Source organism: Loxodonta africana, chromosome 10 (assembly GCF_030014295.1).
Source record: "Loxodonta africana isolate mLoxAfr1 chromosome 10, mLoxAfr1.hap2, whole genome shotgun sequence".
Lineage (NCBI taxonomy): Eukaryota > Metazoa > Chordata > Mammalia > Proboscidea > Elephantidae > Loxodonta > Loxodonta africana.
Genome location: NC_087351.1, coordinates 104,855,111 through 104,870,077, shown reverse-complemented (window position 1 = coordinate 104,870,077; position 14,967 = coordinate 104,855,111). Strand labels below are relative to the sequence as shown.

General features: G+C 38.6%; 1 protein-coding gene across 1 annotated transcript in view; it reads left to right on the top strand.

The window, feature by feature from the left end:
- The window catches only part of CATSPERB (cation channel sperm associated auxiliary subunit beta), a 110,831-nt gene that overhangs the window by 13,525 nt on the left and 82,339 nt on the right, over positions 1–14,967 (top strand). Inside the window, exons 5-7 of the mRNA XM_064291860.1 lie at positions 580–675; positions 5,086–5,235; positions 14,752–14,847. Of these exons, the coding sequence (XP_064147930.1) occupies positions 580–675; positions 5,086–5,235; positions 14,752–14,847 (342 nt within the window). The remainder of the gene's footprint in view (positions 1–579; positions 676–5,085; positions 5,236–14,751; positions 14,848–14,967) is intronic.

The window sequence follows — 14,967 nt, the reverse complement described above, 5'->3', positions numbered from 1 at the left end:
TGATAGCAACTAGGCTCACATAACAATGTGTGTATAAATTTTTGTATGAGAAACTAACTTGAGCTGTAAACTTTCACCTAAAGCACACACACAAAAAAATGTTCCATCTCTCTGTTTTATTTTTTTCTCTTTCATTGTCTTCATTCAGATTCATTATTTTTTATAATTCCGTTTTGTCTCCACTATTGGCCTATTATATAAACCTTAACATTTTTTTAGTAGTTTCCTTAGGGTTTATACCATACATTTTAGTTAATCACAGCCCACTTTGAAATATTATATCACTTGACATGAAGTGTCATAATTTGTTTTTTATCAAGCCACAATAACTCCTAGGAGAAAAAGTATGATCCAAAATATTGTTACCTGGATTCACTGCTGTGGTGGTAAAATCACTTCATAATTTCTTTTTCATTATTTTATCAGCAAAATGTTTACAGGGAAAATGTGGAAAACCTTACATATGCAGTCAAAATGTTTGGAAAACGATAGATAATTGTTGGTAATGTTCACATTGCCTTGAATTTGACCAATATGACATAAAAAATAGCTGATTGTGTCCCTTTTGTTTTTAAACAGATATTACAGCAGTAGAAGAATGGCTAGTAAGGATTAGTTTACATCACGGATTAAATATTTATACTACTGAAGGAACTCTATTGGATACTGTTCGAGGTAAAAGTCAGCAGATAAAAAGGAATCCATATATTCTTTCAGCAAACTTTGACACCTACTATATGCTAGACCCTGTCCTAAGTCATTGTGATTAAAAAAATAATAAGAGATGACCATGACCCTTGAAGAATTCACAGTCTGATAACAATTAAAAAAAAAAAAATCAGTTAAATACATGTGAGTAATTGCTAATGTTTTTGTTGTTGTTAGCTGCCATGGAACTGATTCTGACTCATGGTGACCCCATGTGTACAGAGTAGAACTGCTCCATAGGGATTTCAAGGTCATGAACTTTCAGAAGCATATCGACAGGCCTGTCTTCCAAGGCACCACTGGCTGGGTTTGAACGGCCAACCTTTCAGCTAGTAGTCAAGCGCTTAACGATTTGCACTACCCAACAGAGGTCTGCAAAGACTGGTATGGAAATATGGAAATATACTTCTACTGTGGCCATATTAGGGATCATTACAAACAATGGCTTTATAAAGTTAGTGTTTGCATCTTCTATAAAGATGTTATAGAAGACTTTGTTCATTGCATCACGATCTTATTTGTGAGGGCTGCAAGGAAAAATTCAGTTTTGTCTTAGAACAGTTTTTTTTTTCCATAAGAAATTGATTGTTTTAAGCTTATGAACACTGAGTGATGTAACTGGCTAGGCTTCTCATTTTCAATTTTCTGATAGGAAATTTATAGCCCAATTTTTGGATCACCTGTGTTTTTTTATAGCACTATAGCATGAATTTTCTTGATCATCAATCCTGGATCTTGGATTTATCCTTACTTTCCTTTTTATTTTTTATTCTTTGTCCCCTACTTTGATATGATGCTATGTAAAATGTAGAGTAAAAATAAATAAATATATTGCATTTTCTGGAAAGAATCACTTGGAGAGCTTTAAAAAAAGTAATGATGCCTAATCCCACCATATACCAATTAAAATCAGATCTTTAGAGGGTGGTACAAGACACCTGTAGTTTTAAAAAAAATCATCTTTAGAGGTGATTCTGTTTTTAAGGGATGGTTGAGAGCTCCCGTAGAGAAATGCTTGCATATGTGACCCAGAGGACACGTACAAGTCTATTTAGTGCAGCATTATTTGTTATAACGAAAAAACTGGAAACGTCCCAAGTATCCACCAGCAGGGGAAAACACTAATGTTGGTACATTCTGTTAAAATGAAGGAAGGAGACCCAAACAGATCGTCAAGAACAGAAAGAACTCAGAAACATTGAGTGAAAAAAATCAAGTCACAGAATAGAGTAGGAGAGCATTTATATAAAATTTAGGTATATGCACTGTTCATTGATACGTATATATTCAGTAAAATATTAAAACATGGACTAGAAATATACACAAAAATTTCATGATGCTGGTTGCATTTGGGGAGAATTTAGGAATGGGATTATGGAGGGGAGCAGAGGTGTCTTTAATCATATCTGTATTGTTTTATTTCTTTAATGTTTTTAAAATATCTGAAACAAAATTGACAAAGTACTTTCCAATTTTTTCATAGCTTTCAAAATTAAAAAAAAATAGCGGGCCAATTGTTCAACAATAATTGCCATACCCTTTTTTTGGAATTCTAATATTTTGATATCCTATGCATAAAAAAAAAAAAAAAATTTTTCTGGTAGCACAGTGGTTAAAGTGTCCAGCTGCTAACCATAAAGGCTACCCACCAGCCGCTCCTCAGGAGGAAGATATGGCAGTCTGCTCCCGTAAAGATTTACAGCCTTGGTAACCCTAGGGGGCAGTTCTACTCTGTCCTGTAGGGTCCCTGTGAGTCGGAATTCAACTCAATGGCAGTGGGTTGTGTTTGCTTATGCTACTTTTGGGTACCAAAATACCAGTGTAAAACCATTATTTCATTTTTTTAAAATATCTGAAATATGAATCATTTACATATATAGATGGACCCCAGATACTCTGCACTGCATTAAAATTTTGATTTACATTTATTTGGAAGGTACAGAAGTCCTGAGGTAGCAAAGAGCTTCACAGATTTGTAGATGTTAAAGGTTCCAGATGCAGGAATGAGACTGATCTGTTTGAGGAACTGAAAGGAGTTGTTGCTGAAGCATAGTAACTGACAGACAGAGTGGCATGTACTGAGTTTAGAGAAACTCAGTACAGATCACATCAACCATGGGAAAGAGTGTGGATTTTATTCTAGTTACAGTGAAAAGCATTTTAAGCAGGAGAGTGGTAAATTCTGATTTATGCTTTCTAAAAAGATCACTTTGGCTGCTGGGTAGAGAATTAACTCTTGGGGAAGGATGGCAAGAATGGAGTAAAGGGAATTATTTGGGAGGCTGTTGCAATACTCCAATCAGGAGATGGTCTGGGGTCACTGGGCTGTGTCATTAACAGTCAAGATGGTGAGAACTATAAGCCTTCAGGGTACATTCTGGGAGTAGGGCTGATACGACTTCCTGGGTAGTTTGGGTGTAAAGGTATCAAGGAATAAATTCTTATTTGAGCAATCAAGTGGATGATTGTATCACTTACTGAAATCCTGAAGATGAGGAGAAAACATACAGTCACCAGTGACCTTCATATTGCTCGCTTTTCTGACTCCTTTTTAGCTTCTCAGCAGCAATCAAAATTTTAATTGCTCCCTCTTAAAAGCAATCTTAAAACCCTTAATGTACAGTCCCTGATTGTAAGGAGCTCCTGCATAAGTTAAGAGGCAGTCTCAATTCAATACAATCATGTACCAGATATAAGCTCAAATCTCCCTGTTCTCTAAGGTCAGCGTATGGATGGCCTGCACACATCCCGTGCGCTGGAAAGTCTGGCGTCTTGCCCCAAATTTCTTTGAATTCCTGAACAACTTACTGCTGAGTCAGTTTACTTATATATATTGGGTCTCTTTCCCCTCTATGCTCTCCTTGTACTACACTATGTTAACCTAGGTGGAAACTTAGCTCCTTTTTTGGCTTTGCACAAAACGAAGAAAAAAAAATCACTTAGTCAGGATTATGGCAGATGTTCTTGAAAGTTTGGGGGAGATGGAGGGAATTTAAACAGCTAAAAAATGGATTGTTAGTTATCTCTGTTTTTAAAAAGTCCTTTGACAGTTTTTGAAATTCAGAGTGCAGTATTCTGTCAGGTTGCTCTGGCTGATTTTGCACTCTCTTTCCTCATTTTCTCAAAAGAAAAAAGTCCTCTTATTTCCTTATGCATGAAAATTTGACTTTATCCCTCTCTAACCCTTTGCATATCCAAGAAAAGTATTTCAAGTTTTAAAATTTGTAAAGCCCCATCTGATTAAGTTCTTGAGAAGGGACCATTGTCTTCCGTGTTCTCCATGCTACTCTGGATTTATTCTCATTTTTGTGTATCTACTGCTGTTTTGGAAACTCTGGTGGCATAGTGGTTAAGTGCTACGTGTACGGCTGCTAACCAAAGATAAGCAGCTTGAATCCACCAGGCGCTCTTTGGAAACTCTATGGTGCAGTTCTATTCTGTCCTATAGGGTCACTATGAGTCGGAATCAGCTCAACGGCCCTGGGTTTGGTTTTTTGGTTACTGCTGTTTTGAGGAGCCCTGGTGGTTCACTGGTTAAAGCGCTCCGCTGCTAACCACAAGGTTGGCAGTTCAAAACCATCAGCAGCTCCGCAGGAAAAAAATGTGGCAATCTGCTTCTGTAAAGATTTACAATCTTGGAAACTCTATGGGGCAGTTCTACTCTGTCCTAGAGGGTTACCATGAGTCGGAATTGAATTGACAGCGTGGGTTAGTGCTATTTTGAGTCCCTGGGTTGTGTTAATGGTTAAGTGCTATGGGTTACTGCTGTTTCGAGTCCCTGGGTTGTGTTAATGGTTAAATGCTCAACTACTAGATTGGCGGTTTGAACACATCCAGAGGTGCCTCAGAAAACAGGCCTGGTGATTTGCTTCTGAAAGGCCGCAGCCTTGAAAACCCTGTGGAACAGTTCTACTCTGCACACATGGGGTCGCCATGAGTCGGAATCTACTCAACAGCAGCTAACAACAACAAAACTGCTTTTTCAATGGGATTGGGGAAGAAAACAAAAAGAAAATGTGTGGGCTCTTGAAGTAAAAGTTGTTCTCCATAAATGCACATACACTATGATCAAGCGATTCCATTTCTAGGGATGGTTCTTGTGGCAAATTGTAGTTTACAAAGATGGCCACAACAGTATCTCCCATCCCATATGCTCTTCAGCAATGTGGTCTTGCCAGTTCCCCGTCAAGGGGAATTAGACTTCATTTCTTTTATTCTGGAAAATAAGAAATGACCTGTTTTTAACTGGTGAAAAGTGAGGTAATTAATACCTCCATTATTTGAATTATAGAATAGTTTCTTTAAAATCCTTAAGTGATAATGTTCTATTTTCAAGAGTGCTACCACAATTTAAACACCTAACCTTGGTTTCCGTAGAACCTATTCTTCAGTGGAATCTTGGGCTTATAATGGAAGAAAGTAACGTCCGTGCATTATATCCACATGTGATAGATCTCAAGGTGACAAAATGCCCCTGTGCCAATGACGTAGCATTGCTTGGCTTTGTTTTGAATACAACATTTGATGGTAAGTTTATAGCTTTATTTAATGTTGGAAGTGGCATTTTGTATTTTGTAGCAGTGATGTTTAACTGGCAGTAGAAGTTAAATGCATAGTCATAGTGTAATGTGAATGTTTCCTGAAAGTACCTGAGTTTACTCTTTGTCATGTCACCTTGTTTACTTGCATGTGCAATATGCTAAGTATAGCCTAAGTTTATATGTAGTTTATATGCTGTTGTTGTCATTATGTGCTGTCGAGTCGATTTTGACCCATAGCGATCCCATGTAACAGAGTAGACCTGCTCTATAGGGTTTTCTAGGCTGTATTCTTTTCTAGGCTGTATTTTCTGATTCTTTATACAGATCGCCAGGTATGTCTTCTGTGGAGCCGCTAGGTGGGTTCGAACAGCCAACCTTTTGTTTAGCAGCCGAGCACTTAACTGCTGCACCACCAGGGCTCCTAGTTTATATGCTACATATATAAAAATTGAAAGTAATCTACAGAAGAATTATCAGAGCAAATATGGGAGTTCTACAAGATTGTGTGATATAATAACAAAACATAAAAACCATCCCACCAAAAATGAATTCAAAGTCATAATTTTTAAAATCCTACTTATAAAGTAACAAACCCAAAGGGTACCTAGGAATAAACCAAAAAAAAAAAAAAAAGAGTTGCAAGGCCTTTTGTGGAAAATTTATAAAACTCTAATGAAGGCTATAAAAAAAAGATCCAAATAAATGCTAATATATTTTATGTTCATGCACAGGAATTTCTAGTACTGTAAAGATGTTTCTTCTCTCCAAATTTTCAATTCAATGCAATTCCAAGAAAAATTATAGCAGTGTTTTTTTTTGTGTGTGTATGCAGAAATTGACAAGCCAATCCCAAAATTCATATGGAAGAGTGAGGCACCATGAATAGCCAACATAATTTTAAAGAAGAATAAAAAGATGGAACTTGACCTACCATGACACTACAAAGTGATAGGTTATAATCGTGTTCATTGTTATAAGGATAGACACAGTCTTGCCCCATGTTTCTTTGAATTCCTGAGCAGCTTACAACCTCATAGTTACCTCTAGCTTTGAATGCCTGCTTCTGTTGAATTAGCTTAGTCATGAGCTCTATCTGTTCCCTCTATATGCTCTCCTGTACTTTTTTTTTTTTTACTACCCTATGTCAACCCAGATGGAAACTCAGCTTCTTTTCTTGCTTTGTTCTGTGGATCCCAGGCTAGGACCTAAGCCCCCTTGCCTTTATCCAAACACCAATGCCTACCTTACTTCCTTGAGCCAAAGAAAAGGAGCCATTCTCAGCTCCTCACGCCACACAACTGAGAGTCGTAGGAGCAAAGGGGCAGCCTCGGCCCCCTGCTATCACATTCATCAGACTGCCTAAACCTCTCAAGAAAAGAAACAGTTTCAGCAACCTGTTCTTTAGGTGAAACCATCTTTTCCTCAGCTGGCCACCACGGTACAGAAGCAAAAAAGAAGCTCCAACAGTATGAAGATGCTGCTGCCTAAGCTAGCACTTTCTTTGAGGAGGCCCCTGTTCATCCTCCCTTGCCTTCATAACACATGGAGTTATTGGTGGCAACAGTTATCCATGTGTTCCAGTTGGGTCTGGGATTAACCACCCTCCTCCTCTATGATTCTATGAAGACATCTCCCACCCTAATTGTCATCCCAGTGTTATCAGCCATCTCCAGAAACCTAAGCCTCCCACGTCACTTATTCCATATAGTTCTGTACTTCCCATTTGACCTAAAACTTCTACCCTCCTCCATCTGCCTAAATGCTTTCACTGGAATTTATAGTCTGTCATCAACCAACTCCCCCAGCCACTTATCTTTTCCCTGAATGTTCCCTTGACTTTCTTGTCATAAAGAGGAAAATGGCCATTCCCAGATATCATTCTTTCCCCTGCAGCCCTCTAACATGCCACGTATCTCAGAACCCAAGAATGAGGTTATAGTCCTTGCACCTTGGGGCTACTCCTTAATTCCTGTCCTCTCCTTCAGAAGTCCCAGTTCCTTTGAACTCAGACTTTATCTCCCTCTACCTCTCCTTGGTTTCCAGCATACCTCTCTATCACCCACACTCATTCATTGATGAGTTTAGCCTCTGGATCCCTGCTTTCCTGTTCACCTTGATTTTTGTTCTTATTTTTGGTGGATTTACCAGTCATATGGATGACCCATCCAATACCCTGGCTTCTCAGTTTCAAGGCCTCCTCTCCTCCAATGATCTTCCTTCCATCTTATTTCTGTTGTTACATTCTGGAGCTTGTCATATCCAATAACAGCATTATCTCCAAAATCTCCACTCTAAGCATCTCACACTCTGTCTGTCACCTCCTATTCTGTCATTCTACTCTAGTACTCCAATATTTCTTCATCTCGTGGAGACTTCAGTCCATTGTCCCTACCACTTTTATGGCTACCCGACATCCTCATTTTCTTCCTTCCTCACTATAATTTCGTAGTCTATCCTTATAAATATTTCTGAAACTTCCTTGCTCTTCTTTCCCCTCCTTGCCTGACCAACACCAAACCTAGTTAAAACCTTCTCCACTTCTGAACTGGAGGGGAAAAATATTCCTAGAAAAAAAGTTACACATTGACCTCATGTTGAAACCACATTGACTGGTCTCGCTTTAAATTCATGATTACAAATCTCAAGTGGATATCAAGCACTGCCCAGAAATACCCTCGCTCTTCTCTGGTATGTTTATTTTTCCACTCTCCAGAATGACCTTACCACATCTTTCCCCACTCCTAAAACACTCTACATCACCTTCTTTCCCTTCTGACACTCAGCTGTGCCTTTGTCTAATATTTCACAGGGAAAATAAGGACTGATCACAAGGAGCTCCTTCATCCTTGCACCTGTAAAACCTGCGTGCGTACACATTTACATACTTTGCCTTTTTGCCTGTTATATCTCTGCTGCTATAAAAGGCCACCCCTCATCCCTTGTGCCTGGACCCTGTTTCCTCCAGCCATCTCAAGAATGTTGCTCCTACTTTATCCCTGTAATTATCACCTTTCTCTCCTGCATCATCATTGTCTCCCTTCTTATTGGATCATAGCCATTAGCATACAAACATATCCTTAATATCCCCCATCTTAAGCAAAACCCACATTTATCTCATTTTTCCCCTACTCCCTATTTCTCTTTTCCTTTTCAAAGCAAAATTTATGGAACAAATTTATTGTAGATGGTGCTACTTTTTCACCTCCCATTTTATCTTCATTCCACTACAAATCAGACTTTTGTTCCCTGAAGTAGTTCTTTTCAAGATCACCCATGATCTCCACATTGCCAATTCCAACAGCCAATTCTTTTTTTTTATTATTGTGCTTTAACTGAGAGTTCACAAATCAAGTCAGTCTCTCACACAAAAACCCATATACACCTTGCTACACACTCCCAATCACTCTCCCCCTAATGAGACAGCCCGCTCTCTCCCTCCACTCTCTCCTTTTGTGTCCATTTCACCAGCTTCTAACCCCCTCTACCCTCTCATCTCCCCACCAGGCAGGAGATGCCAACATAGTCTCAAGTGTCCACCTGATCCAGGAAGCTCACTCCTTACCAACATCCCTCTCCAACCCATTGTCCAGTCCAATCCATGTCTGAAGAGTTGGCTTCAGGAATGGTTCCTGTCCTGGGCCAACAGAAGGTCTGGGGCCATGACCACTGGGGTCCTTCTAGTCTCAGTCAGACCATTAAGTCTGGTCTTATGAGAATTTGGGGTCTGCATGCCACTGCTCTCCTGCTCCCTCAGGGGTTCTCTGTTGTGTTCTTTGTCAGGGCAGTCATTGGTTGTAGCCGGGCACCATCTAGTTCTTCTTGTCTCAGGATGATGTAGTCTCTGGTTCATGTGGCCCTTTTTTTAAAGAAGCTTCTTCTGACTCCATGTACCTTTTCTTTGTAGCACTTGTCGCAATTGAAAATTTACATTTGTTACATGTTTAAAACTGTAAACTCCAAGAAAACAGGGAACTTGTCTCTTTTTGTTTGCCATTTTATCCCTAGCACTGTACTTGAGTACAGTACCAGGCAAACAATGGACACTCAGTAATTACTTATGGAAGGAAGGAATTTATTCCTGTACCCATCTGCCATCTTCTCTAATTCTATATATGCATAAAGAGATTAATGGAATGGTATTCACCAAACGTTAATGATGATTAATTTATGGATTGCGGAGTATGGATTGGCTTAGTTATCTAGGGTTTCTGTAACATAAATACCACAAATGGGTGGCTTTAACAAACAAGGTTTCCAGTTAGGAGGCTAGAAGTACAAATTCAGGATGCTGACTCTATGGGAAGGCTTTCTTTCTCTGTCAGCTCTTGAGGAAGGTCCTTATTTCTTCTGAGTTTCTGCTTCTGGACGATTTTCATGTGGTTTAGCATCTCTCTCCCTTCACCTCTGCTTCTCACTTGCTTGTTTAGTATCTCTTATATCTCAAAAGAGATTGATTTAAGACACTCCCTACACCAATCATATCTCAATAACGTAACAAATAAAACCCATTCCCAAATGGGATCATAATCACAGAAATAGGGGTTAGATTTACAACTCATATTTTGAGGGGACATAATTCAATCCATAACAGGGTGATTTCTTTTATTTTCTTGTTCTAATTATCTGTATTGCTTAGAGTCTTATAATAAGTATGCAGCATATTCTAGAAAAGAATGAAGTCACTATTCTTTTAAAAATGATTTTAATAGTAAGAGTAAATGGATTAATTAAATGAATAACTTAAAAAAGATCTTGCTCTCAGTTCTCCCCACTGAGTAGATTACTGCTCAGCTAGGACATATATACATAATATAATGTTCCTGACTTTTTTAAAAGACCTATGCTGTTAAAGAAAATATAGTGAATGAAATATCTGGCATTGGCTTTTATTGCAGTTATAGAATTTAAAACATTCTTTATTAATTTCAAATTTTTTTGTCATGCTTGAATGATCTCTCACCTCTCTAACTGTTCTAGTTACAAAGCAGTTAAGTTTTGGCCAGTATGAGAAATGTAAGCCTTAACATTTTCAGGTATAGCCTTGTTTTAAGGTCTTCAAGCACTCACCTTTCTGCTGACAGCCCTACATGATTTCAGCCAAGGGCTTTAAACCATAGCATTTCTCTTATCCTTCTTAGCTTCTATTGTCCCTTTCAATCCTGATTTTGTGTCCAGTTTTCTGTGTCTCCCCCAACCTGGATATAAATATTCTGGTTTGTGTCCTAGTTCGGCAACTTCATTTCTAAACTTAATCTCTCGGCTTGTTGATTGGACTGTGTACCGTCTTCTGTCTAAACCCTGCCATGGTGCGCTTCAGCACAACAGCCTTGACCCCGTTTCTAATATGTTTTGTTCTTCTCTATTTATTAAATGTTTCAATTTGTCAACCCCAGAATTCTTACCCTCAGTTGAGTCCTCAAAATATAATATCTATAAATCTTTAATTGAATTTTTCACTCCCAACCACTCAGGTTAACATTAATAAAACAACAAAGCAGGAACTACCTGACATTTCTTTGTAACTTTCCACTATGATCAAATTTCCTATCTCTAGCAATAACAAGAAGGTCCCTGGGTGACACAAATTGTTTATACGCTGCTACTAACCTAAAGGTTGGCAGTTCGAACCTACCTGGGGTCACTGTAGAAGAAAGGGCTGGCAATTTGCTTCCATAAAGATTACAGCCAACAAAACCCTATATGAGCAGTTCTACCCTGTAACAAACACATGGGTCACCATGAGTCAGAACTGACTTGACGGCAACGGGTTTTTTTTTTTTTTTTTTTTGGCTTATTGCAATAACAATTCCATCTTCTCTCTCTTCCTCATTAAAAAAAGGAAGTGAAAGAAACTGTCTTTTTGCCCTCTTCACTGCTCTTGACTTTACACATGGAATACATCATTAAATTTTGGGAAAGCAGAACCAGAATATGTCATATATTAATAAAAGTGACCCTACCATTTAGTGATAATAAGTGCACCGTTCCTTCCAAATTACAGTATGCAACCTTTGTTTGCCTTAAAATTGTACATCAGCTTCTGTAAACTTGGGATACGATTGTGGATATTTTGTCATAGAGAGTGACCTGTAACTTAATTTCAATATAAAAATATTAAGCACTGCAGGGAGATTGGAACCCTCATGCACTGCTGGTGGGAATGTAAAATGGTACAGCCACTGTGGAAAATGATATGGCACCTCCTTAAAAAGCTTGAAATAGAAATACCATGCGATCCAGCAATCCCACTCCTAGAAGTATATCGTAGAGAAGTAAAAGCCGTGACTCGAATAGACATATGCACATCCGTGTTCACTGCAGCGTTATTCACAACAGCAAAAAGATGGAAACAACCTAAGTGCCCATCAGCAGATGAACGGATAAACAAACTATGGTACACACATACAATGGAATACTATGCAACAATAAAGAATAATGATGAATCTGCAAAACATCTTACAACATGGATGATTCTGGAGGCTATTACACTGAGTGAAATAAGTTAATAACAAAAAGACAAACATTGTATGAGACCACTATTATAAAAACCCAATAAAAGGTTTACACACAGAAAAAAACAGTCTTTGATGGATATGAGGGAGGGGAGCTACGGGGAGGGGAAATCACTAACTAGATAGTAGACAAGTATTAACTTTGGTGAAGGTAAAGACAACACACAATATAGGAGAATTCAGCACAACTCGACCAAGGCAAAGTCATAGAAGCTTCCTAGACACATCCAAACACCTTGAGGGACTGAGTCACTGGGGTTAAAGGCTGGGGACCATGGTCTTGGGGGACATCTAAGTCAAATGGCATAACGTAGTCCATAAAATGTTCTACATCCTGTATTGGTGAGTAGCGTCTGAGGTCTTAAAAGTTTGCAAGCAGCTGTCTAAAATACATCTATTGGTCCCATCACATTAAGAGCAAAAGAGAATGAAGAAAACCAAAGACCCAAGGAAAATATTAGTCCAAAGGACTAATGAACCACAGCCTCCACTAGACTGATCCCAGAAGAACTATATGGTGCCTGACTACCACTGCTGACCTCTCTGACAGGGATCACAGTAGAGAGTCCTAGAGACCATGGGAGAAAAATGTAGAACAAAATTCAAATTCACAAAAATAGATCAGAGTCACTGGTCTGACAGAGACTGAAAGAACCCCCAAGACTATGGCCCCAGACACACTGCTAACTCAGAACTGAAGCCACTCCCAAGGTCCACTTTTCAGGCAAAGATTAGACCAAAAAAACCAAACCCATTGCCATAGAGTCAATTTCAATTCATAACAACCCTATAGGACAGAGTAGAACTGCCCCATAGAGTTTCTAAGGAGCAGCTGGTGGATTCAAACTGCTGATCTTTTGGTTAACAGCTGAACGCTTAACCACTGCACCATCAGGTCTTCAAAAAAAATAGGCCTATAAAACAAACACACACATGTGAGGAACGTACTTCTTAGTTCAATCAAGTATTCGAGACCAAATGTGCAACACCTGCCCAAAAGTAAAGACGAGAAGGTAGGAAGGACAGGAAAACTGGATAAATGGACGCATGGAACCCAGGGTGGAAAGCGAAAGGGGGAGGAGAGGGCTGACACAATGGGGGAATTGCAACCAATGTCACAAAACAATTTGTGTATGACTAAGGTACACCTGACCCAAGCCATGGTGTTTTCAATCACTTTATATGCATTCGAAAGCTGGATGATGAATAAGGAAGACCAAAGAATTGACGCCTTTTGAATTGTGGTGTTGGCAAAGAATATCGAATATGCCATGGACTGCCAAAAGAACAAACAAATCTGTCTTGGAAGAAGTACAACCAGAATGTTCCTTAGAAGCAAGGATGGCGAGACTATGTCTCACAGAGTTTGGACATGTCGTCAGGAGGGATCAGTCCCTGGAGAAGGACATCATGCTTGGTAAAGTAGAGGGTTAGCAAAAAAGAGAATGGTGCAGGACAGGGCAGTGTTTCGTTCTGTTGTACATAGGGTCACTATGAGTCGAAACAAACTCGACAGTGCCTAACAGCAATAACAACATTTATTATTATTATTATTATTATTGTACTTTAGATGAAGGTTTACAAAACAAACTAGCTTCTCATTAAACAATTAGTGCGCATGCTGTTTTGTGACATTGGTTACAACCTTACAACCTGTCAACATTCTCCCCTTTTCGAACTTGAGTTCCGTATTACCAAATTTCCTGTCCTCTCCTGCCTTCTAGTCTTTGCCCCTGGGCTGGTGTGCTCCTTGTATATAAATTTTTGAATGAGAAACTAAAAAAAAAAAAAAGCCAAACCCACTGTCATAAAAAGGAATTGTTTTAATAATAGATAATTCACATGAAAGCTCTTCATAAAACGTAAAATTTCCTACTAATAAAAGGTCTCATTATCACACACAAAAAAAAATATTAAGCAAAATAAAGCACTTATTTCACAGCTTACTTCTCCGTTAAATATTTCTAAACTTTGCATGGTCACACGATATCATCCTGGACACCTATAATCACCCCCACTTAGAATATAGTGTGCTGTTATCTGTATAACCAGAGGTAGCACTCAGAAAAGCAAAGCTTATTTTTAGCTTTCCTATTCTGTGAAGAAGTAAAGGGATAATAACACTTCTACATCTTTCCCTGTACAGAAAAGAGGTGGTAGTTAAAATATACATTTAACAACATGCATCTTTTGGAAACAAAGTATATGCATCAGATAGTCACGTGTCTTCAAGCTCCCTCTTCCCCCGCCCCAGGTTGTCACCTTCTCTGGAGCAGTAGTTATGTCCCATTGACAAAGCTGCAGATAAACATTCTGGCTTTTTTAAAAAACAGAAGATTTCAACATTCCTAGCTATGACAAAGCAAAGGCGGGATAAGGGAACAAAGTGCTTTCAGTATCTTCAGTATGGCCAGTCCTCAGCTCTTAAGAGGTTCTCATGAGGCTTTAGCAAACATTTTTTCTATTTTTCTAAAATTAACTAATATTAAAATAAATCAAACATAATTTCTTCCCTCTTGGAGCTTACATTTTAGTTTTCTTCTCTGGAGATTCTTTTTTGTTGTTGTTCTTGACTAAAATTATACTCCTGAAATTGGAACATCTTTATACTTAGACAGCTATACCACAAAATACTTTAATAATTAAGTACAGCTTTTTTTTTTCTTTTTGGAATTTTAAGTAATAAACCAATATGGTTAAGATAATTTATTTTAAGGACATATTATTCCCAGAGGGGACTAGTCTAAGCTTTAATCTAATGGTTGGCCAAGATGCTGTGGTGTAATCTGAAGTTACTTCGTTTTACCAAGCTTGGGGAAGTGAGACTCAAATGGGGGGCGGGGGGAGTTACTGTAGGGGATGTGGAGAATGGGATAGACGATGGAGCAGATCAGATACAGGCTGTTGCCTCTGAAGACCTAGCACCACAGAATTGAGTTACTAACTTTGTAAAGTTACCTAGCCTTAATTGTCCTTTTCCTTTATGTTAGGTGTTTACATAGGCGTCACCTTTTCCGGATTTTGGGATTATGATAATACCAGCTGGTTTAACATGACGGAGAATATCTATTCCCAACTTGAAGAAGGTAATTCTTCTAACAGTGCCTTCAACTGCAGCATTTTACCATGTCAATTACTTGATCAATATTTATGAAATCTCTTGGCTTTGTTGAGGAGCTCATTTATTTATTTCTTGCTTTTTAACT